Here is a 26032-nt window from a genome sequence, read left to right on the forward strand (position 1 = left end):
TGCATTGAAATAAATGCTGTTTAATTTATTAGTCCTACCTTGTCCCTGCCTGCCCTGACTGTTTGACTCACTTCTGTTCTCAGCTGTACCTGTCTCAGATCGAACTCTTTCCTCACTATCTCCCTGGGTTCCTCCGCACCTACCCCCTTCCCCCCCAACCCCCCACCCCACCCCCACCTTACTAGTTTAAATCTTCCCAAGCAGTTCTAGCAAATTTCCCTGCCAGTATATTAGTCCCAATTTAGTGCAATCCATCCTTCTTGTACAGGTCACTTCTACCCCAAAAGAGATTCCAATGATACAAAAATGTGAATCCTTCTCCCATACACCAGCTCCTCAGCCATGCATTCATCTGCTCTATTGATGATATAGAAGATGGTATTAGTAATAACATTAGCAAATTTGCTAATGATACTAAGCTGGGTGGCACGGTGAAATGTTAGGAGATTACAGGGTGACCTGGACAGGTTAGGTGAGTGGTCAGATGCATGACAGATGCAGTTTAATGTGGATAAACGTATGGTTATCCACTTTGGTGGCAAGAACAGGAAGGCAGATTACTACCTAAATGGAATCAAGGGAGGTAAAGGGGCAGTACAAAGGGATCTGGGTGTTCGTGAACACCAGTCAATGAAGGTAAGTATGCAGGTACAGCAGGTAGTGAAGAAGGCTAATAGCATGCTGGCCTTCATAACAAGAGGAATTGAGTATAGAAGCAAAGAGGTTCTTCTGCAGCTGTACAGGGCCCTGGTGAGATCACACCTGGAGTACTGTGTGCAGTTCTGGTCTCCAAATTTGAGGAAAGACATTCTGGCTATTGACGGAGTGTAGCGTAGGTTCACGAGGTCATTTCCTGGAATGGCGGGACTATCATATGCTGAAAGACTGGAGCGACTGGGCTTTGTATACCCTTGAGTTTAGAAGACTGAGAGGGGATCTGATTGAGACATCAAAGATTATTAAAGGATTGGATATTCTGGAGGCAGGAAACATGTTTCCACTGATGGATGAGTGCCGAACCAGAGGACACAGCTTAAAAATATGGGGTAGACCATTTAGGACAGAGATGAGGAGAAACTTCTTCACCCAGAGAGTGGTGGCTGTGTGGAATGCTCTGCCCCAGAGGGCATTGGAGGCCCAGTCTCTGAATTCATTTAAGAAAGAGTTGGATGGAGCTGTCAAGGTTAGTGGAATCAAGGGTTATGGAGATAAGGCAGGAACAGGATACTGATTAAGGATGACCAGCCATGATCATATTCAATGGTGGTGCAGGCTCGAAGGGCAGAATGGCCTACTCCTGCACCTATTGTCTATTGTCTACCTATTCCTGCCCTCACTAGCTCGTAGCACTGGGAGTAATCCAGATATTACTACTCTTGAGGACCTCCTTTTTAAATTTCTGCCTAACTCTCTGTACCCACTACTGCAACCTTTCTCTTGGACAGACTTAAAACAACAATTAACTTATCTGATTCTGTGCTGTGAACTTCACCCAACAGTTCCTCCAAGATTAGTTGTGAATTTCACTGTTTGTTCATTTTCCCAGATGCACTCTGATGTCCAGCGATACACGAATTCAAATAGCAAAGGCGGTAATTGTGCAGGTTCCCTCTCCCTCTCCCTCTCCCCTCTCGCCCTCTCCCCTCTCCCCTCTCCCTCTCTCGCCCTCTCCCCTCTCTCGCCCTCTCCCTCTCCCTCTCCCTCCTGCACTGTCCTCACCATGTGCTTCCTTTGTCTGCTCAATTGTAATGTTCTTCTGAAGCTTTCAGTATCAGACTGCAGTTTGCTCTTGAATCATGGCAGTAGACTTAGGGGATGAGGAATGTGTGGATGAGGGGGGATAAAATTACAAATTATAGGTGCTTGAGCTGATTGGCACGTCAGCACAAAATAACAAAATCTTTAGGGAGGGAACTTGTGGGATCTGTCATTGAATTTGACAAGACTCCAAATCGTGCTAATTTAGCACTTGTGGTTAAAATGATCAATAGACCTATCCAAACTAATAATAATAGTAGTATGTTCTTAATTTTTCAGTACTTGACTGAGCCATCCCAACAACCGATGCTTGGAACACTGACTAAGGAAGACCTGCGTGAAGAGCACTGGGACAAACTCTCCATTGTCTCACAGTCTGAAATTCCTTCGATATTACCAAATTCGACTAAAACTGATGGTTCAAAGTCAAACAAGAATGAAACCATATCCGGTGGGAAAATACTTAATGAAGAAGATGATGTGCAAAGCAGTCAATCAAGTGTAGATTCTGGACATTATTCCAATAGTACGGAAAATTCTGCCCATAAAACTCCACAGAGTTTGAGAAGAAACACCTAAACCATTGCAATTCAAAGACGATACGGATTTAGCAGACTAACATTAGGTTCCCTCGGCCTCCTGAAATTGACTTTGTGATATGCTAAGGACTGACACACTCACAAAGGGAAATGGAACTGAGAATCTCTGTGATCAACATTATTTTCAGTACTGAACAACAGACATTTGGGAGCTAATGAGAAAGCATAAATAGCTTCCAGGTATTAACATTTTAATTCATAGGACTGCTGAGGGAACTAAATAGCCAAGCCATAATCTAATTTGAAAACTCAAATTGGAAAATTGAAATATTTGTGCAAAATCTTTCTTAACTTATGGCCATGCTTAACAGAAGGTTGCCCTCCAAGTTATTCTTTTTAATAGAACTGGTAAAAAGAGGTGGTTAAAGTGATAATGCCTTCCCTATTAAGCCAGCAGCAGATGAAATCCTGGCCCACCCTGATGTGGGGTGAAGGCAATGTGAGAGTGTTGCATTCTAGGGCTCGCTTTGGGCCATGAAGGGGCCGGCAAGTGTCAATGGCACTTCCCAACATTGTATGCCCTCAACAAACTTCTCTTCCACCCGGCAAAGAAGGGCTTACGCCCGAAACGTCGAATTTCCTATTCCTTGGATGCTGCCTAACCTGCTGTGCTTTAACCAGCAACACATTTTCAACCCTACATGGCCCTAGCCTTACACACACACACACACACACACACACACACACACACACACACCACTCCGACCTGTCAAATAAGACCTGCCTTCAAGGTTGCTGGCCTTATTCTCCAGATACAGTACCAGCTCTAACCGCTATGGGTGGTGGTGGTGCTGGCCCCCTGCTTGGGGTCTTCATGTGGCGGCAGGCCTGACTGGAGGAGCCACTTAATTGGCCACGAACAGAAAAGTGGGGAAACCCATTTGCCTTCCATTTTCATAATGGCAGATCATTTACCACTTCCACAAACCCTGACTCCACCTTTCCACATCTCTCCAAGGCACTGTCTGAACAGGACACCTCCTGAAACAATTTCCACCAAGTTGTTTTATTGTCAGTGACAGCATTGTGCGTGTACCTGCACCAAGTGGACTGCAGCAGTTCACAAAGGCAGCTCACCGTTACCTTCTCAAGGGCAACTATGGATGGGTGATAAATGATGGCCCAGCCAATAACACCCACATCCCATGGTTAAATAAAGCAAAAAGTACAACATGGATTGAAAGGTTGAGAGATTCAAGATGTTGTCAAGTCCAAGGTTTGTTTATCTCAGTGAACAGACCCTGTGAAATATGCTTTTTTTTTTGGTTCTCCCTTTCAATGATAGTCTTTGCATGTTCTGGATCGATGGCTTAAACGAGACCTCCCAGCCTTCTACCAATGTTGGTATATGGGTAACAGATGTAGTAAGCCAGATAAAACATGAATGACTTCATCTGATCTCCTGTTTATGTGGAGCTAGGAACCAGATCTCCACTTAGTAATAACCCTGCTGTTGTGGGTTGGCAATATGCATTTGCCCTACACAAAGAACAAGTGTCCTTAACCACAGATATTGCACAGCATTGCCATTAAGGAAAGGTATAGCGGTCATGCTACTGAACTAGCAGTCTGAAGGGGTGTGTTCAAATGGCATCTAGGAATTAAATTTTGTTGATGAGGAGACTTAGAATAAGGAAACCAGTCTCAGTAATGGTAAATAGTGCGTGTTGTAAAACCAATCAGATTTTTGTCCTTTAGGGAGGAAAATTTGCTCTATAATCTAATCTGTATGTGAAACAAAACCTGTAACAATGTGGTTAACCCATAACTGCCCTCCTATTTTGACTGTATAGTCCTCCCAGATATTAGCAACAGGATATATTGGTAACACGCACATCCCTGATTTAATGAAATAACTTTATAAAATTGACATAAATTCTTGGTTAAAAAATGAGGTCTGCAGATGCTGGAGATCACAGCTGAAAATGTGTTGCTGGTCAAAGCACAGCAGGCCAGGCAGCATCTCAGGAATAGAGAATTCGACGTTTCGAGCATAAGCCCTTCATCAGGAATGAGAGAGAGTAGCCAAGCAGGCTAAGATAAAAGGTAGGGAGGAGGGACTTGGGGGAGGGGCGATGGAGGTGGGATAGGTGGAAGGAGGTCAAGGTGAGGGTGATAGGCCGGAGTGGGGTGGGGGCGGAGAGGTCAGGAAGAAGATTGCAGGTTAGGAGGGCGGTGCTGAGTTGAGGGAACCGACTGAGACAAGGTGGGGGGAGGGGAAATGAGGAAACTGGAGGAATTTGAATTCATACCTTGTGGTTGGAGGGTTCCCAGGTGGAAGATGAGGCGCTCCTCCTCCAGCCGTCGTGTTGTTATGTTCTGCCGGTGGAGGAGTCCAAGGACCTGCATGTCCTCGGTGGAGTGGGAGGGAGAGTTAGTGTTGAGCCACGGGGTGGTTGGGTTGGTTGGTCCGGGCATCCCTGAGGTGTTCTCTGAAGCATTCCACAAGTAAGCGGCCTGTCTCACCAATATAGAGGAGGCCACATCGGGTGCAGCGGATGCAATAGATGATGTGTGTGGAGGTACAGGTGAACTTGTGGCGGATATGGAAGGATCCCTTGGGGCCTTGGAGGGAAGTGAGTGTGAAGGTGTGGGCGCAAGTTTTACATTTCCTGCGGTTGCAGGGGAAGGTGCCGGGGTTGGAGGTTGGGTTGGTGGGGGGTGTGGATCTGATTTCAGGAAGAAGATTGCAGGTTAGGAGGGCGGTGCTGAGTTTCAGGAACCCCCCACCAACCCAACCTCCACCCCCAGCACCTTCCCCTGCAACCGCAGGAAATGTAAAACTTGCGCCCACACCTCCACACTCACTTCCCTCCAAGGCCCCAAGGGATCCTTCCATATCCGCCACAAGTTCACCTGTACCTCCACACACATTAATTTATTGCATCCGCTGCATCCGATGTGGCCTCCTCTATATTGATGAGACAGGCCGCTTACTTGAGGAACGCTTCAGAGAACACCTCAGGGACGCCTGGACCAACCAACCCAACCACCCCGTGGCTCAACACTTTAACTCTCCCTCCCACTCCACCGAGGACATGCAGGTCCTTGGACTCCTCCACCGGCAGAACATAACAACACGACGGCTGGAGGAGGAGCGCCTCATCTTCCGCCTGGGAACCCTCCAACCACAAGGTATGAATTCAGATTTCTCCAGTTTCCTCATTTCCCCTCCCCCCCACCTTGTCTCAGTCGGTTCCCTCAACTCAGCACCGCCCTCCTAACCTGCAATCTTCTTCCTGACCTCTCCGCCCCCACCCCACTCCGGCCTATCACCCTCACCTTGACCTCCTTCCACCTATCCCACCTCCATCGCCCCTCCCCCAAGTCCCTCCTCCCTACCTTTTATCTTTGCCTGCTTGGCTACTCTCTCATTCCTGATGAAGGGCTTATGCTCGAAACGTCGAATTCTCTATTCCTGAGATGCTGCCTGGCCTGCTGTGCTTTGACCAGCAACACATTTTCAGCATAAATTCTTGGTTGCCTACATTGTAGTATAAAACAATAGAATATTTTGACTATTGTGTTTATAGTTAGGTCAATTAAAGAATTAACATTTCTTTGGAGAGATATTTCACTGCTGTTAAACTTTATATCGTCCATAATATGCTATTTACAAAGCGTGCAAGTTTACTGGCTTCACTTTCCACAGCCATTCTCTTTTCACTTCGATATTAAATTTGGCACATGTGCTACTCAAGTTAGTCAGAACAATTCAAGAAAGAAAACTTTCGTTCTGTGCTATTTTAACACGCTTCATGTCCCTTGGCTGAAATGAGACTTACAGTATTATTAACAGTAACTGGCACTGAATATGTATTATTAAGCCATAGTCTAGGTACATACTTGGAGAAAGTTGATTTTATAGACTGACCTTTTAAATTACCTTTGTTAAAATTCAAAAAAGGTAAATTCATTTTGCACACAATCATTTTTTATTGAATATGGAAATAACATTTATTCAGCTGGATTATTATTTGCTGATGTGAGCATTAAAATATGTTTACTAAATAAAAAGCAAAAAATAACTTCAGCAATAATCACTCTTTCAACAGTTCTGTTTGAAACCTCAGTTAATTTGGAAGAAAATTACGTTATGACATCAACATTTTCAGTATTAAGTGGCCTATTTGCTCTAGCAAACACAAACCACAGATGTGAACTTGTGTCTTAAGTATCATCTTTAGGTTGTTTTTCATTACTGAGAAAGTCTTTGCCACTCATGGGCTCCTGCGTGGATACTTCCTGCTATTTTGTCAATAAGGTTAAATGAAACCGAGTAAGGGAAAACTCAGAACATAAACAATCAGCAAAGGTCAGTCGGGTCAGACGATTCAGTTTTGTGTTCAATATCTTTTGCAATCAATAGCTTCCCACAGATGTAAATTGTTAAGCCACAGAGATCAGTTCAGTGGGTCAGACTGTCTCAGATTCCCAAATGAAATGGGAAACAGTAGTAAATGGTGGCAAAACAGAGGTGTATTTAGGAAAATTATGCAAAATTTAAAAAGAACATTTTTTAAACATAGTGTCAATGTGAAAACTGGCAACCTTGTTGTTGACTTTACCAACTCAGCACAACTCTCTTCACTATTTTATGATTTTTTATTTTTACTGGGATTCAGAATCTACATAGTCATGAAAACTGACGTTTATTGTAGTTAATTATACAATATTGATAATAACATAGAAGAAGGCCAGTCAGTCCATTGTGTTTGTGCTAACCCCCTGAAGGAGCAATTCAACTTTGCAACTTATGCTTTCTCCCCATAGCCCTGCAATTAGTGATCCAACTCATTTTTGAATGACTCTGTACAATGAGGCAATGAATTCCAGATCCTAATCACTCACTGTGTAAAAATATTACTCCCCATGTAGGTATTGCTTCTTTGCCAGTAGCTCTAAATCTTTGCCCTCTGATTCTCGATTCTTCCATCAATAGGAATAATGTGACCGTACCTAACTTGTTAAGATCCCTTCTGATTTTGAACATCTTCATAAATTCATTTGTCAATTTTCTCAGCATCCTAACTTCTCCAATCTTTCTAGGTAATCAAATTTTCTCAACCTGGAACCATTCTTGTGAATCTTTCTCTGCAGCCTTTCTAATACTTTCACATCCTTTCTACAGTGTGATGCTAAGAACTGCTCCAGGTGATGCTGAAGCAAAGTTCTTGTTTCTATTTGTTCATGGAATATGGACGTTGCTGACAAAATCAGCATTTATTGCCCATCCCTAATTGCCTTTGGGAATGGTGATCGTCCTCCTTCAATTGCTATAGGCTGTGAGGGGTAGATGCACCTACAGTGCTGTTCGGAAGGGAGTTCCAGGGTCTGGACTCAGTGACAGTAAAGAATCAATGTGGTGTATAGCTGGGAAGGAAACTAACAAATAATATTATTCCCATGCACATCTGCTGCCCTGTCCTTCTAGTTAGTTAAAGTTGGCCATTTGAATGGTGCTGTTAAAGGAACCTTGATGAGTTGGCACATTGTGTGTTGTAGATGGTACACACTGCTGCCATTGTGCACTAGTGGTGCAGGAAGGGAATGTTGAAGGTTGTGGATAGGTGCCAATCAAGTGGGCAGCTTTCTCTGAAATGGTAAAGCTTTCTAGTGCTGTTGGAGCTGCATCCCATCCAAACAGGTTGGGAGTATTCCAAGACACTCCTGACTTGTGTCTTGTAGCTAGTGAGCAGGCGTTCAGGAGTCAGCAGGCAAGTTGCTTTTTATATAGATCATCATCATAAAGGAATGGGCAATAAATGTTTTGCCCAGTCAGCAAAGTGCACATTCCTGAATTTATTTTTTTAAAGATCAGTGGTTGTCGTGATTTTTCTAATATCACATCTGAAAAAAATGCATTTCATTATTGTAAAACACTGTCAATTCATAAGTTGTTTGTGTCTTGTCTTAAATAATGAAGAGTTTCCACTCATGTTACTGTTTAGGAGTAAAGATTGTTCCGCTGATGACTGTTTCCCTGCTACTGCTACATACTACAGCTTACACCTTTACAAGGAAGTGTGGGGTTAGATGTTTAGGACTTGATTTTATCAACTGAAAATGTAAATACTGAGTTAAGACACAGAACATTGTTTTAGGTCTTTGTGGAAGAAATAAGTGACAATGGAATTGCACACGTTTATGTGTGATTTATGTTAAAAGAATTTGGCTAATGTCATAAACTAGGAAAGTGAACATTCACGTTTTATGATCGTTCAAACTATGTTCATTACAATCTTAAAACAAACTGCAGATGCTGGAAATCTGAAACAATTTGCCGGAGGAACTCAGGAGATCTAGCAGCATCTGTGGAGTATTCTGAAGAAGGGTCACTGAACTCAAATCATTTACTCTTTTCTCTCCAGAGTCTGCCAAACATGCTGAGTTTCTTCAGAAAATCCTGTTTTTGTTAACATACATTAGTTCTTTGCATATAGCTATCTTAACATTAGACTTTGCAAATTTATAAAATGACAATTGTCAGTCTGGTATTTTCAAACTCGTGGAATGTTCAGCTCAGTAAAATTAAGTAAAACTGTTTCGTCAAGTGTTCAGCCAATTATGGTGAACCATGTCACATTTCATTTACTGTGGAAATAACAATCCCTGTGTTTTGTAATAGCTACTGTTAATACATCACCACTAGTTCAACGAACATCTCATATGCAGGTACCTTTGTGAATACCAATCAGGAGTACAAACGTTTTTGTCTTCATGTTTCCATTTTGATGTATGAGCTTTCAAAAATTGTAATTTTTCATCCATTTATGTCTTTAATTTGTATTTTCTGGAAATAAAGACTGTTTGACTCATTTTTGTAATGTGCTTAGGTTTTGACAAGATGTTGTGTTCATCACATTGGGAGAGAGTAACAACAGTGCCATTCTCTACAGTTTATGCAGTTGGTATTCAGGCAATCAGCCACTGCTACCCAAAGATAGGCTCTGGTTCTGAAATTCCTGGGATCCTGATTCACCAAAGCAAAAATAGATGAGCAGAACTACATCCATCCATACCAGTAAGCACAGATCCTGGGCAGAATTTTCTCAGACACCGAATGATGTGGACATTGGGAAGGAAGTTAAGAAAATTGCATGCAATGGCCATTGAAGTACTTCTTAAGATCAAAACTAAAAAGCCTCACTTTCCAACCACGTGTTCATTGCCAAGACAAGAATCTTGCTAATGAGTGGGGAGAGGCAATTTGCATGCATTAACATATTATTACATGAGCTGGCCTCAGTTATGCAATTTCCCATTCTCCCACTGTCAGTCACAAACTAGATGCTGAGAATTCCTGGTATAAAAGGCAGAATGGTTACATAGCAACTGCATCTCACTGCTTGCCCCTCAGGACATCCATCTTGGACACCAGGTAACCTGTATAGGCAGAGACTGCAGAGAAATCCGCACATGGATGCTGGCATCTGACACGTACTAGCCTCACCATACCTTCATATCATGTCCTCAAACCAATTGCAAGGTTGTTCTGCAATTTGGAAAGCACCAGCACCGTTCAGTACAATGCTGCTGGCAGGGCACGTTGCAGAGTCAGACACCCAATGCATGGAGTCAACCAGGGTTCATTTCCTGGCTCCTCGTTTACTCTGTTATCACTAACTTTGGGCCCACTTCAATATCCCACAGTAACTCTGCAATGCATTTAACCAGAATATAAATGTTCACTGTACTTACGTCTTGCCTTGTCTATTAACACAGACACAAAGCTAGGTAGCCAATGGTGTTCATTCAAGAGGGTAGACATGCTGCTTTATAATAATAGTGCAGGTGTAAGATTGACAGAGCCTATGTGCCAGCTACATACACAGCAAACACACTATGTGCTTTGCTAAATGACATTACCTCCCTTAGCCATTGAGACAATCATCAGTAAAGTTACAGGAGATGACCCTCACTCAAGAGGTCCTGGCGAATAAGTCCATTGTTACTTCACACTCTCTCTGTATACACCATTTCAATATCCTAGTAAACCTCATCTCATTAAGGTCTTCCTAAAGTATTCTATGGAGCATTAGTAGAATGTGTACTGAGTAGGAGTCAGTTATTTTAAGCATGTTCCACCACTCAATGAATTCATTGCTGATCTGGTTTTTGCTCCTGCATCATGGCTGATGCTCCTCCCTTTTCATTTCCACTCATTGTTGGATCAGTCACTTGTAAAATATTACTATTCTGCATGACAAGCTTGTAATAAAATGTGATCTGGAGGCAGCTTTACTATGTCATCCATTAAGGGGTCTGCAGCTTCTCCATTAGAGGGGGAAGAAGAGCTTTGTTGTCGAGTTACTTCCTTGGCAGCTGAGACCAGTCAGATATCACTGTTAACTGTAGGAGACAGAAGAGAGAATGCATCATGAACAAGTGTGACCTCTGGCATGTTAGCAGTTTGTTCACAGTGGCAGTAAAGGGAGGAACACAGCCAATGGACAATGCTTCTCACATGGTCACTTGTTTTGGCATCACCAAATGAATGGGCATTGGTTCTCACCAACCTGGTCCAGAGCCTCCTCTGTATTGTGGGTCATTCTTACCTGTAATGAGGCAATGGGAGAGATTGAGTGAAATGAAAGTGGATGTCCTTTTTGTCAAATCGCAGCAATATGGTTGGGATAAAGACCACCTATGTAATAGCCAACCAGAGCATATAAATCATTTCTGTAATTTTCAGTATTAAAGATTCATTGTGCAATGGAACTTCTTGTGGACATGTACTGATTTGTGTGACTGATCTCCTGAAAACTCTGTGGTCTGACGCTTACCATTTTCCTTACCCTTCCAGTTTTCTATCTGTCATGTAAGAAAACAGGTTTCATAAGTTTCCAAGTAATAGACATAGACATGGACTTTAGGATAAATTAAATAGTTCAACATTTCCAATAGGGATTTGTACTCGAGAAAGGGAAAGCAAGTTAGAGAATCAAGGTGATAAAGTTGCAGAATTATCACCTGTTTTTCTTCCAGACTAAACGCAGGGTCACTCAAGAAATCACGGATTCAAAAAATCTGTGCCTTGGCTACTATTATTCACCTTCCCACAAAATCACATTCCGTGAACTTTCTGATGAATTCCACTTGGTTTTCTCCTCATAATCCTGGGAATATGTTCTCTCCAAATGCATTTCAAATTATTTACTGAGATTTCTTTGGAAACCGATTCCATGGCTTATCCAAGTTTTTTTTTACAAAATTCATTCACAGGATGTGGGCTTTGCTGGCTATCCTTAACAGCCAGAGGGCAGTTAAGCGTTAACCACATTGCTGTGGGTCTGGATTCACACGTAGGCCAGACCAGGTAGAGATGGCAGTCACCTTCCCTAAAGGACATTAATGAACCAGCTGGGGTTTTTTCCCCCCATTTGGCAACAATTTCTATGGTCGTCATTTGACCCTAAATTCCAGATTTTTATTGAATTGTAATTCCACTAACTGCCAAGTCAGGATTCAAGCTCAGATCCCCAGAACATTATCTGGTCCCTACATTAATAGTCCAACAAAAATACCCCTATGTCATAACCTCCCGAGTTATAATGCCTGTATCAGCTGTTCCTATTTCCACTTTCTTGCCAATAATTTTAAATATGTGTGAATGACATGGACAGAGTGGAAAGCATGAGGCTTTTTCCTAGGGTGGAGAGGTCAATTACTAGGGGACACAGGTTCAAGGTGCAAGGGAGGAAGTTGAAAAGAGATGTGTGAGGCAGGTCTTTCACAGAAAGGGTGGTGAGTGCCTGGAATGCACGGCCAGAGGTGGAATCAGACACAATAACAACCTTCAAGAATCACCTGGACGAATACATGAATAGGAAGGGAGTAGAGGGATAACAAATCCTGTAACTAAAGACAGTTTCAATATGTGTCGGCACAAGCTTGGGAAGGCCAAAGGGCCTGTTCTTGTGCTGTATTGTTCTTTGTATCTTGTTCTTTTGTATATCAATGATTTCCTTGCTGGACGGAGCAATTTTTCCCTCCATGCTCTATCCAACCCATTATAGTTTTAATATTGCCATTACATCTCCCTTGACTTTCTCAGCTGGAGGGAGAACAGTTGCTGCCTCTCCACACTATCCACATATTCACCAATGCAACGTCCTGGTAAATGTCACCTCACCAAAGCCTTCCGAAAGTATGCTACAGAGCATTAGAGGAACATATAGCTCAGTCGGAGTGGATCATTTCAAGCCTGTTCCGTCATTCAATAAGAACCTGGTTGATTTGGTTTTTGTTCCTGCATCCTGGCTGCCTCCTCCACCCAAGCCGCCCCCCAGTAAGCCTTGATTCCCCTCTCTGTAAAACATCTATCTAACCCAGTCTTGAGTAAATGTGAAAACCCAGCCCTCTCCCTTCTGGAGAAGAGAACTCTGCACTTTAATATCATTCTGACACAGAAAAAAATCTATTCATGTCTATCATAAAAGGTAGATTCTACAATTAATTGTAAGCAATACTTAGTAGTCTTTGTACTTAGTTCCCCTCTTGACAAACTCAACTGTTCAAAGGGGATAAGTCATAATTATTACACCACAGGAGACCATTTAACTTGATCAGTCCATATAGGGCTTCTTCTACAGAGGGATCCCCAAATCCTAATAATTTATTTTCCTTAAAAGCATATTTAATTTCATTTTGAAATAATTGATTAACTTCAATGCAAGACCAGGAAGAGATACCTCAATCTCATTCCAGATACGCCATCCTCTCAAGGAGATAGAGAGGTATCATCAGACACCAATAGGCAGCAGAAATGACAGCCTGGCACTCATAGCATGAGAAAGATTTTCCTTTTCTCATTTTGCCACTTTAAAATCACACTAACTTGGAGCCCCCTCATTCTCATTGTTATCATGAGGATGAAGTATTCTCCCTATTTACTCTGTCCACATCCCTCATGATTTTGAACCCCTGAGGCTTCCCTTCACCATGGACAAATGTCCCAACTTCTCCAAATAATATTCAGCATTAAAGTTCCTCATTCATGAGGAGAGGGTGTAGAAACCTCTTCTACACCCTCTCCAATCCATTCACAACCTTGCTAAAGTGCAGGGCAAGGAACTGACACAATACTCCAGCTATCTCCCCATTGATACAGCTTCTGGCACTATTCTTTATTGACTGCTCTCTCAAGATGTCCCAACACCTTAAACCACTTTTGCACACTTACCAATGTCCCTTTACTCCTGCATAACCTTTAAATAGGACTCAATATTTTATAATGTCTCTCCATGTTCTTCCTTCTATAATGTATCACCTCACACTTCTATGCATTAAACCTTACCTGCAATCTGCCCACCAACTTGTCTACATCCTTCTAAATTTCTGCACAGTCTACTCCTACACCATGCATCTCTCAGCGACTCCATTGCCTGCACCATCTCAGGCTGAGGAGAGAACATTTGCACTTTAAACAGAAGATGTTTAGCATCCAGAGCCTTCAAGGCCTAGAGTACCCTCTAAAGCCTTCAAAGTCACCAGAGGATACTGTCCACTAGATGAATGACAGTAATCCAGAAGTCTAGGTTCTGCATATATGGGTATAACTCCCACCATGGCAAGCGATGAAATTTAAATTTAATTTTTCAAATCATGTTGAATTGAAAATTAGCCTCATGGCCACCATGTAACCACTGTTGTAAAAGTCCATCAATGATGTCCTTGCCCATTCTAGCCTGCATATGACTCCAGCCCTTCTGCAATGTGACTGAACTCATAACTGCTCTTGGAAGTTGCCAATCGGTTCAACAGCAATTAAGGATAGGAATGGGCAACAAATGTTGACCTCGACAACAACTCCCACATCCTGTACAATCATGAAGAAAAAACTCACTTCATCCTAGGTGCAGACGTTAGGGTGGCACCTATATGTAATGAGGGAAGAAATACCTTTATTGCACATCGGTAGCAATTTATATATTCTGTTCCTACATTAATATACTCTTGGGAAATAAGGCAGGTAAGGTGACTGAGGTGTCAGTGGGGGAGCACTTTGGGGCCAGTGACCATAATTCTATTAAATTTTAAATAATGATGGAAAAGGATAGCCCAGATCTAAAAGTTGAAGTTCTAAATTGGAGAAAGGCCAATTTTGACAGTATTAGGCAAGAACTTTCAAAAGCTGATTGAGGGGCAGATGTTCACAATTAAAGAGACGGCTGGAAAATGGGAAACCTTAAGAAATGAGATAACGAGAATCCAGAGAAAGTATATTCCTGTCAGGGTGAAAGGGAAGGCTGGTAGGTATAGTGAATGCTGGGGATAACAAAAGAAATTGAGGGTTTGGTTAAGAAAAAGAAGGAAGCATATGTCAGGTATAGACAGTATAGATCGTGTGAATCCTCAGAAGAGTATAAAGGAAGTAGGCGTATACTTAAGAGGGAAATCAGGAGGGCAAAAAGGGGACATGAGATAGCTTTGGCAAATAGAATTAAGGAGAATCCAAAGAGTTTTTACAAATACATTAAGGACAAAAGGGTAACTAGGGAGAAAATAGCCCCCCTCAAAGATCACCAAGGCGACCTTTGTGTGGAGCCGCAGAAAATGGTGGAGATACTAAATGAGTATTTTGCATCAGTATTTATTGTGGAAAAGGATATGGGAGATATAGACTGTAGAGAAATAGATGGTGCTAAAAATGTGTTGCTGGTTTAAGCACAGCAGGTCAGGCAGCATCCAAGGACCAGGAAATTCGACGTTTCGGGCCAGAGCCCTTCATCAGGAAACTACTACGAGAAATAGATGGTGACATCTTGCAAAATGTCCATAATACAGAGGAGGAAGTGCTGAATGTCTTGAAATGGGTAAATGTGGATAAATCCCCAGGACCTGATCAGGTGTACCCAATAACTCTGTGGGAAGCTAGAGAAGTGATTGCTTATTCATGGAATGAAGGCGTTACCAGACCAGGTAAGGGAACGGCAGTCTCCTTTGCTAAAGGACATTAGTATACCAGATGGATTTTTAGACATACGTCCTGTATCTACAGCAGCCAGAAGGGAATTTCTGCCCATGTCTGGGGTTTTCCAAAGCAATGGGAGACAATCTAATGGAATGAAGTTGGCAACTGTCATTTCACATGCCAATCTCTCACTTACATGGACATGGTTGGAAGGAACAAATCAGTTAATCCACTAGGCAAAGAGAGCATTAGCATTTGGATGTGCTTAAGCTTGAGACACTGCAATATATCACATAGGTCCACTGAACTTCCCTGAAACAATTCATTGACATAGAAATTAGGGGCAATTGTTATCTTTAGTAGTTCCAAAATGAGACTGCTGCCTATTCCTCCTCCAGCTGCTGGGAGATGTATGAGATGATGGCTCTGGATGTCACAAGGTGTCTCCTACACTGTCTGTCAGTCATTGGAAAGTAGCTCCATTGAAGCCCACAGAGGAGTGGAGGTGGTGAAAGTGGAGATGGTTTTGTAAAAGGCATCTCCAATGTGGTGGCCCTTGCCCTGGTCCTCTTCTCTCTGCAGGACGGACCGCAGCTGGTGCTGGTTGGTGCTGTTGTTGTTGCTGCCTTAGTTTTGTTTGAGACAAAAAAACTGCAGGTACTGAAATTCAACGTGGACAGGCAGGAGGCTGGAAGAACACAGCAAGCCAGGTAGCATCAGGAGTTGGAGAAGTCAATGTTTTGGGTTTAACCCTTCTTTAGTTTTGTTTGATGCCATTTTCTACCGAGCTGCACGATGACCAGAATAATAGGAACAGCTCAGAGCTTTGTAACCCATTTAGTTAAAATGTCATAAGTGAGGATGGTTAGGCATTGCAGAGTATTATTCTACATTCCAGCAGGGATAGTGAGGGAACAGGACAGCCAGCAGCCTTCTGCAGGGAGTTGACTTTTCAATGTTTCTTCTCACTCCTGCAGCTCCCCCTCTTCCAAGACATCTTCAAGTTGGTGACTTGAATTCTGGAGGACAGAGTACACTACTATGAGGTGGGGCACCCTGCCTGGAGCAGACTACATTGAGCTGCCTTACTATTAACATTTTATTTTCAGGAAGCCTATTGTCTGTTTTACAATGGCCCCATGAACAATACAGTAACTCACCTCAGAGTCTGAGGATTTCTGAATTGTGTCATCAGCCAGCTTTTGGAAGTACCCCTTGATGTGTAGAACCATACTTGTTTATGCCTCAGGTATTAAGAGTGCAGACACCTGCGAACAATCCAGGATGTATGAATCATGGCAACTTCCTGGATATTCTGCACAGACCTGCATGGTCTGGTCGTTGTGATGACAGATTGTTTTTAATTGTTTATTCATGGAATGAAGGCGTTACTAGACCAGGTAAGGGAACGGCAGTCTCCTTTGCTAAAGGACATTAGTATACCAGATGGATTTTTAGACAATTGACAATAAATTCATGGTCTGTTCATTCCAGATTCTTCAGAATTCAAATTCCACCATTTACCATGGTGGGATTCAAACCCAGGTCCCCAGAGCATTACCACATTAGATGAACAGTCTAATGGTAACACCACTGGGCTGGCACCTGTTGATCTTTTGAATAAGGGAGGGGAGCTCTTTTCTATTTATAGAAGTGCCGGTTAGTGGTCAGGGCCTCGGATTGCTGTCTGGTTGCAGTTGATTGCACCCTGATCCTGATGGAAGCCTGAAATGTTAGTGAAGCCAAAAGCTGTGGCAACCAGTTTCCCTGCATCAAATAGTTAAGTTATGAATCATTCCTGATGAAGGGCTTATGCTTGAAACATTGACTCACCTGCTCCTCGGATGTTCCCTGACTGGCTGTGCTTTTCCAGAACTACACTTTTTGTCTCTGATTTCCAACATCTGCAGTCCTCATTTTCTTAAAGTTATAAATCAGTATAAGCTTGCAAACAGAACATCAGAGAGTACCGGATGCACTTATGAGTGGTAGACTGTGAAATGGCACTTGGGTCCTCTGTACCTCACTGAAATGACCGACTGACAAAGAAATTAAGTACTTTTAGAGCTACCAAAATGGGACTGTTACTTATTTCTTGTAACCACAGATGTTTTTCTAGTTGCTGGCAAAGATACGAGAGAATGGCTGTGGACACCAAGGGGATTCTTCTACACTGACTGTCAGGCAATTGAAGAGAGCTCCAGAAAAGCCTACAGACATGGTACCGAGAAAGGCTTGATGACTTGGTGATGCCTGCCCTTGTCCAATATATCAAAGAACAGGGAACGGAATGAAATTTCACTAGACCGCAGTGATTGATGACGGACATTCATTGTCACACGTGCTCCAAGCAACACAGTATTTGGCAAGTTGGAACTTGTTGACAGTGGAGTTAATCAAGCATAACAGTAAGAAGAGTATTAAAGAAGTTGAGTCAGGATATTAAAAAGATTCATAAAATAGAATTTCAGTTGTTGTAGAACAGACTAAGGGCACGGATAGGAGCTGTTGGCAAAATGCAAATAAGCAGCCACAGTAATGGATGGTATTGGATTGGAAAGCGGAGATGCACACTTTCTAGTTCAGGATGACTGAATATCCAAGAAGGGTGATGGGAGGTATAGCAAGAGTACACATTTTGATTTTGCTGTCTGGAGAAAGTTGAGTCATAGAGTCAAAGAGATGTATAGCATGGAAACAGACCCTTTGGTCCAACCCGTCCATGCTGACCAGATATTCCACCCCAATCTAGTCCCACCTGCCAGCACCCGGCCCATATACCTCCAAACCCTTCCTATTCATATATCCATCCAAATGCCTTTTAAATGTTGCAATTGTACCAACCTCCACCACTTCTTCTGGCAGCTCATTCCATACATGTACCACCCTCTATGTGAAAAAGTTGCCCCTTAGATCTCTTTTATACCTTTCCCCTCTCACCCTAAACCTATGCCCTCTAGTTCTGGACTCCTCGACCCCAGGGAAAAGACTTTCTCTATTTACCCTATCCATGGCCCTCTTAATTTTGTAAACCTCTATACAGTCACCCCTCAGCCTCTGACACTCCAGGGAAAAAAGCCCCAGCCTGTTCAGCCTCTCCCTATAGCTCAACTCCTCCAATCCTGGTAGCATCCTTGTCAATCTTTTCTGAACCCTTTCAAGTTTCACAACATCTTTCCGATAGGAAGGAGACCAGAATTGCATGCAATATTCCAACATTAGCCTAACCAATGTCCTGTACAGTCGCAACATGACCTCCCAACACCTGTACTCAATACTCTGACCATCTAGCACAGAAACAGACAATTCAATCCAACTCATCCATGCCCATCAGACATCCTAAATTGACCTAATCCTATTTGCCAGCATTTGGCCCATATTCCTCTAAACCCTGCTTATTCATATACCCATCCAGCTGCATTTTAAATGTTGTAATTGTACCAGCCTCCACCACCCCTTCTGCTAGCGCATTCCATACACGCTCCATCATGTGCTGACAAAGTTACCCTCAGGTTCCTTTTAAATCTTTCCCTTTTCACCTTAACCCTATGCCCTCTGGTTTGGGACTCTCCTAGCCTGCGAAAAAGGCCTTGGCTGTTCATTCTATCCATGCTCCTTATGATTTTATAAACCTCTATAAGGTCACATCTCAATCTCTGATGCTCCAGGTAAAAAAGCTAAACCGTAATCCTAACCCTAATCCTGACCCTAACCTAACTCAAACCTGCAACCCCAGCCACACCCTTATAAATCTTTAGTAAGTAGCATTGGCATTCTCTTGGAATGGCTGAAATGGGATGGAGTATTTGTGGAGCATGGGAGTTCAATATTGCCAGAATGTATGTGGAAACAATTTCCATGCCAGTTTTGGTTGGCTTGGCCAGGAGCCAAATATAGATTACAGCCTTAAAGGCCACCTTGCATTCTGTGAAACTCTAAAGGAGAAGTAGGCTGCAATGTTGTTTCAGTAGCAACAAAAGTATTGTCTGATTGTTAATATTATTCTCCTATTTTAGATCGGTGACTTCCTTAGCAGCAATATTCACAGATATTAGCTTTACAGATTTTCTTTGCATCACATTAACAAATACTGGACTTCCTCAGGCTGATTCTATTCAGTTTTCATCCTTTATATGCATAAGTGTTGATCAGAATAATGAGACATAACAATCCTGAAATGATACCGTACTTATGGGTCTCAACAGAAATTATTGTATAGGTGTGGCAAGCAGAGGCTGACAGAACGCAGCAAACCAGGCAGCATCAGGAGGTAGAGAAGTCAACATTTCAGGAGTAATCCTTCCTTAGGACTGGGGATGGGTGTAAGGGGAGCTGCGGATACAGGGGATGGGGTGGCAGGGTGGTGATAGGTTAACACAGGCAGAAGGTACGATCTGGTTGGTCGATGGTGGCAGCTCTCAATACCCAATGGGCTGCTGTTCATGATGAAGGTTACTGCCTCAATCTTCAAGTGGAAGAAACTGTAGGGCCTGGATGGTCTAGTGTGGTGGAGAAAAACCACTAGAATAGTCCTTTTCTTATTCATCCTTGGGCATCTCTGGCTAGACCAACATTCATTGCACATCCCCAATTGCCCAGAAGGCAATTTAGTGTCAGCCGCATTGCTGGGGGACTGCACTCACATGTAGGCCTGACCAGAGAAGGATTAGTGAACAAGTTGGGTTTTTCTGACAATTGACAATGTTTTATGGTCACCATTAGACTTTTCATTGAATTCAAATTCCATCATCTTCCATTGTGAGATTTGAACTTGTTATAACATTACCTAGGGTCTCTGGATTAATAGTCCAATGATAATATCACTAGCCCATCATGTCTCATCTGTCTCGTGGTTAGCAGGATATGGTTTATTCTATGTTAGCTACCAGTTACAGGTGACACTGATATTGTTGCAAAGACATTGAAGAGGAGCAAATCTTATGTCTCATTCAAAATCTTAAGCTGTTCTGCCTACATACCCATATGGCATCAGCATAGTGGGTGGTGCTTATGGCACCCCTCAGTAATAACCCTATCAGTAAACTGAAGGATGGAAATGAAAATATTCATAAAATGATGGGATAAAAATTCTCTTAAACCAAATGCAAGTAACATGAAAGGACTAGTTGTAGATTTAAGGAAAAATGTCAGTTAATTATATTATTGTTGTGAAAGGTTATGATGTCGGCTACAAGTATTTAAGTACCAAAATAGATAATAAGATGAAATAGAATCATAGAATCATTAAAATTTGGAAGCAGGCCATTCAACCTATCAAGTTTACTCTGAATCTCTGAAGAGCATCCCACCCAGATCTATCCCTCTGTACCTATCCCTGTAACCCTGCATTTCCCATGCTAATCCTGTACATCCATGGATACTATGGGCATATTAGCATTGCCAATCCACCTAACCTTGATGGGCAGGAATGTACAGAATGATTGAGAACAAGAAGTACAGATTTAAGGAAATGAGCATGAGACAAAATGGAGACAGAGAAACTTCATCACATGGTGGGAGATTCAGGTCTGGAATTCACTGCCTGAGCGTATGGGGAGGGCAGGCTTAGTCAGGCTGTCAAAAAGGAATTGTCTATCTATACCACATAGACTGTAGCGGTTTATAAAGACAGCTAACCTTCTCAAGGACAACTAGGGATAGACATTAAATACTGGCCTAGTCAGCAGTGGAAGGCTATAATTGAGACTGCCATTCTTTTCGGAAATATCATCTGATACCAGTGTCTTTGGAAAACAAACTGTTTACGGGTGCAGAGATGATAGAGGTGGTGTTTCCATCGGATTTCTGCTTAGCAATCACAAATATCTTTGAAGGATTTCATGAGAATCATGTCTTCAATAGAATAATACCTAACCTCCTACCAACTGAATATTTCCAATATGCCAATATACTTCACAAGACTTAAATCTGCAGCTGCAAGAATTTTCTTTAACATCTAAACTGACTCCAACTTGCAATCTAATACACATTTAAAATGGAACAGTCAAATGGGCTCCCTTTCCTCGATATAATCATTAAGAAATCAGCCAAGAGTGTCCTTTACTAGTGGGTCAAACTCCTGGAACTCCCTCTCTATCTGTATTGTGGATGGACCAGCTAAACTGCAGCAGTTCAAAAAAACAAGCTGACTGTCACCTTTTACAGAGCCATTAGGAGTGGACAACCACTGCTGACCTTTTTAGTGAGGCTCAGATCCTAAGAATGAATATTTGAAATATTTTGCCTATCACATACCTCCCCTCACTAGTCAGTGTTACATTGGATTCCTATTGTTCCACACACTGTATGGCCTTACCATAAATGGGGCCCAAGCCAATTGATCATCTTACACATTTGATTCTGATGTAGGATGCATCAAAGCTTATTCTGCAAGACTAGCCAACCCCGAGAACACACTGTCGTAGAACTTTACGAAAGGCCTGAATGTGACCACTGACACCGTTAAGCAAGAATACATTCTATCACACACATGATTAACATGATTATATGAATTTCAATGCGGGTGTAATGCTAGATGTGTAGACTGTACATTGCAAAGACAGGAGGATCTTATCAAATAGCAAATCTCTTAGACCATTTGCAATAAACAAGGACCAGAGCATCATGGAGTCAGTTTAGAAATGCGATTCTACAATTGGACAATATTGTCCAGACAGTGTCAAGGTTAGAGTGGTACTGGAAAAGCACAGCAGGTCAGGCAGCATTCAAGGAGCAGGAAAATCAACACTTTGGGCAAAAGCCCATCATCAGGAATGAGAATTGTCCAGACCACCCTGACTCTGTGAAAGGTGACACTCACAACCAGTTTAGAAATATCAGCAGGGTTCACAGTCTGGTATACTTGCAAGCCCTGGACGCTGCATATGTTAATATACTGAGCCCTAACCTTTGCAACCAGAAAGAACATGTTAAGTATGTTGTGTGTGTTTAAACAAAACATAGGTTCATTTTTCAGGGCAATGTCAAGCAGTCTGGTTTAAACATTTGATTCGATTTGATTTATTTCTTGTTTAAATGTATTTTGTTATAAAATACAGTGAAAGTGTTGGGACAGTGTCACCATTCTCTGGTGTCACCTTAAAACACAAAAATAAACCAAAACAGAATATAAAGGCAGAAAAATAAATAGAGAAACAGTGTTCAACTTTACAATCCTTGTTGTTAAGTGCTCTGTCATGGGCCTGTTGACCAAGCGCAAATCCTCTTAAGGAAAAAGTGAGGACTGCAGATGCTGGAGATCAGAATCAAAGTCTATTGTGCTGGAAAAGCACTGCCGGTCAGGCAGCATCTGAGGATCAGGAGAATCGATGTTTCGGGCATAAGCCCTTACGTCTGAAATGTCGATTCTCCTGCTCCTTGGATACTGCCTGACCGGCTGTGCTTTTCCAGCACCACAGACATTAATACAAATCCTCTTAAGTGTGCCACTGCCACTGAAATGAAAGTGGTCACTCTGCAGTATCATCTTGCCTCTACTGACACCCCCTTGCCACTGAGTTCTCAACAGAACTTGCTGATGCAGATGCCATCGATGCTGCCAGCTGCTCCACGGGCCCAAACTCGACTCAGCCACCACCATGAGTCTGCCTCGGGCTTCTTCAATGATCCAGCCACGACTGTTACTGCCAGATCTTATCTTGGGCCCAAACTCACCTCCATCAATCTGCGCTGGATGCAGGCGCTGCTGGGAATCTAAATTTGCCACCGCCACGGCAGCCATGAGTCAGCACTAGGACCACCTTGTCAATGCATAAGTTGCTGCGAACTCAAACCCGCCTCCAATACCACCACTATGAGTCCACTCTAGGCCCATTCAAGTCCGCACTGGACCCACTCATCACCACTAATACCGTAACAAGAGGTAAGTAAAATAAAATAAAAAAATATAAACAACAAAAGAAAGAGAAAGAAATGAGCCTTAGGCTCAGAAACCACCATCTTATCAGAAGCAAAGTTTGGCATTAACTATCAATCATCACTAATTAGTACATTGCCTTGGACTATTCATCTACCACATGAACGATAAAACCATAAGATAAAAGAGCAGAATTAGGCCATTGGTCCATAGTGTATGCTCTGCCATTCAATCATTGTTGATATGCTCCCAATCCCATTCTCCTGCTTTCTCCCTGTGACCTTTGATTATCTCACTAATCACGAAACCTATCTGTCTCTGTCTTAAATACACTCAATGACTTGACCTCCACAGCCCTCCCTGCCTTCTGGTTGAAGAAATCTCATCTCAGTTCGAAAAGGTCTCCCCTTGGGTTCTAGACTCTCATATTAGTAGAAACACCTGTGCCCACTCAACTCAGGCATCTCAGTATTCTAAGTTTCAGTGAAATTCCCCTTAACCTTCTAAACATCTACAGCCTACATACCTAGAGTCTTCAAATGCTCATCATCCCAGGATCATTCTTGTAAATCTCTTCTGGACCCTTTCCAAGACCAATACATCCTTGCTTAGATAGAAGGGCCAAACCTGCTCATATTTCACTTGCAGTCTGACCAGAGCCTTATACAGCCTCAGCTGCTCTTATATTCCAGCCCTAACAAAATGAGTGTAAACATGGAATTTGCCTTCCTAACTACCAAATGACCTGCATGATAAACTTGAGACATTCCTGAACTAGGAGTTCTATATCCCCTTGAGTTCCAGATTTCCCCAGTTAGAAAATACACCTCTATTCTTCCTTCCAAAGTACAAAAACTCATACTTTCCCACATTGTATTCATTCTACCACTTTGTCCAGTCTCCTAGCCTGTCCAAGTCATTCTGTAGCCTTGCTACCTCAACACTGCCTGCCCCTCCACCTGTGTGTCACCTTCTAATTTAGCAACAATGGCCTCCATTCCTTCATCCAACTCATTCACGTATAACATGAATAGTTATGGTCCCAACACGGACTACTGCAGAACTTCATTAGTTGCCAGTTGCCATCCTGCAAAAGACCCATATATCCCCACTCCTAACCCTGGATACCAGGGGTTTTATTTGCTTAGCACCTTTCTAAAGGCCTTCTGGAATTCAAAGTACGGACAACTACTGTATCTGCAGAATCAGCTTCCATGGTTTCAGTTATCTGCGGTTTGCCATGGCCCAAAAAACGCCACATGGAACATTCTAGAAACAGAGGGCTGCCAGGGAGGTAAATTTCCCATTTAAATGACATGCTCGCTACTATCAGTGGTAGGTCTTGGAACACATCCCCTGCAGATATGAGGGGACTATTATGGATGAGATCCAGTGGCTCCAGTTTGTCTAACTCATTAATTCCTCAAAGAATCAGAGTCCAATCAGTGCTCTCATCTCGTGCTATTTGAATTGATGTTCACTCAAATTGTCCTGATGAGTACAATATGTAAAGCAAAATGATTTTTGTTTTAAAATACAATACATGCTGCCAGACCTGCTGAGCTTTTTCATTAAACACTGTTCCTTGCTGCCAAACTTGCTGAACTTACCCAGCAATTTGTTTTTGTTTCGGATTCTCAGCATCCACAGCTCTCTTGGTTTTTTTATTTACAGTATTCGATGAGCTGGTCTTTCTTGACAAAACCTGTTCTTGAATGTTTCTGATTAGAATCACCCTCTGTCAAAGTGTTAATGCTGGATGTGTACAGGGAAATGGCTACAAAGGCTCAGATGCAGGATATTGACTCCTGAACTCTTGTACTTTTCTCTATAGAAATATTTAACAGGAGTTTGATGCCTGGATGTGGATACATGCTATAGCCAAGATTACTGACTGATTTTAATACATATTTCCATCTTGCATTAAAAAATAAATTACTGAATAAGTTGCATAAATAGTAAAATTCAGGATTACAAATAACTGAAACAGCTTCAAAAAAGTTCTTTGCCTCTCCACAGCTTCACCCTCCTCCAGTCGCCACGGTCAGTTTTTCAGTGAATGAGTAATGTACCCAAAATAAATATTTGTATTAACATAAAAGTTAAAAACAAATGAGTTGCTAAGGGGATACAGGGCCATTCATTCTAGAGGCAGGAAAGGCAACAAATGAGAATGGGAAAAGTTTGATCACATAAGCTAAGATGTTCTTCCTTAAAACATGACTCTCTTATGTTCGAAGGAAACAGAACTTAGCTGATATCAATTTTAGCTACATAAAGCAAGAAGGGAAATGCCCGAAAAAAGCTCAGAAGATATACTCAATCAACAGCTCAGCTGTTACAGAAATCAAGAAAAATTTTTTCAACTTGGGTTACTTCCACAAAAAAAAACCCACATTAAAAAAATGTTTATCTAAGAAACAATATTCAGGAGTGAAACTATGAAGTAGCACAGTAGAAATCTAGGATTCTCTCCTTAAAGACAATGGTAACTGCTCAATTGAAACTTTGAAGAATGACATTGACAGACTTATTAGGTGAGGACATCACACACAAAACAGAAGCAGCTGAATTTTACAGAAACAGCCCAACTGTATAATGGGTTAGCCTCAAGTAGATTAGTCCCATTTGTATTTTGATTTCCTTTTAAAAAGTTCCACATTTCTCTTAAATGATTAACCTGCCATTTGGTCATTTTGCACATTCAGCACCCATTCTCTATAAGGAAATTCTCAATAAAGAAATCTATAAGCCTGGCCAAGTTGAAGTCTAATTATATATCTATCTAAAACCAGCAGTTAGAATAAAAGCTCTCAAGATGAAAAATAACAGACATTCTATTTAACTGACTTCATAGCCGAATAGTTACTCTTCTCCAGACAC

General features: G+C 42.1%; 1 protein-coding gene across 1 annotated transcript in view; it reads left to right on the top strand.

Annotated features, from left to right (window-relative positions):
- The window catches only part of LOC132820845 (interleukin-10 receptor subunit beta-like), a 60282-nt gene extending 55992 nt beyond the window's left edge, over nucleotides 1–4290 (top strand). Inside the window, exon 9 of the mRNA XM_060833193.1 lies at nucleotides 2038–4290. Within this exon, the coding sequence (XP_060689176.1) occupies nucleotides 2038–2337 (300 nt within the window). The 3' untranslated portion in view covers nucleotides 2338–4290. The remainder of the gene's footprint in view (nucleotides 1–2037) is intronic.
- Nucleotides 4291–26032: the final 21742 nt, after the last annotated feature.

The sequence above is a fragment of the Hemiscyllium ocellatum genome, chromosome 12, assembly GCF_020745735.1.
Source record: "Hemiscyllium ocellatum isolate sHemOce1 chromosome 12, sHemOce1.pat.X.cur, whole genome shotgun sequence".
NCBI lineage: Eukaryota > Metazoa > Chordata > Chondrichthyes > Orectolobiformes > Hemiscylliidae > Hemiscyllium > Hemiscyllium ocellatum.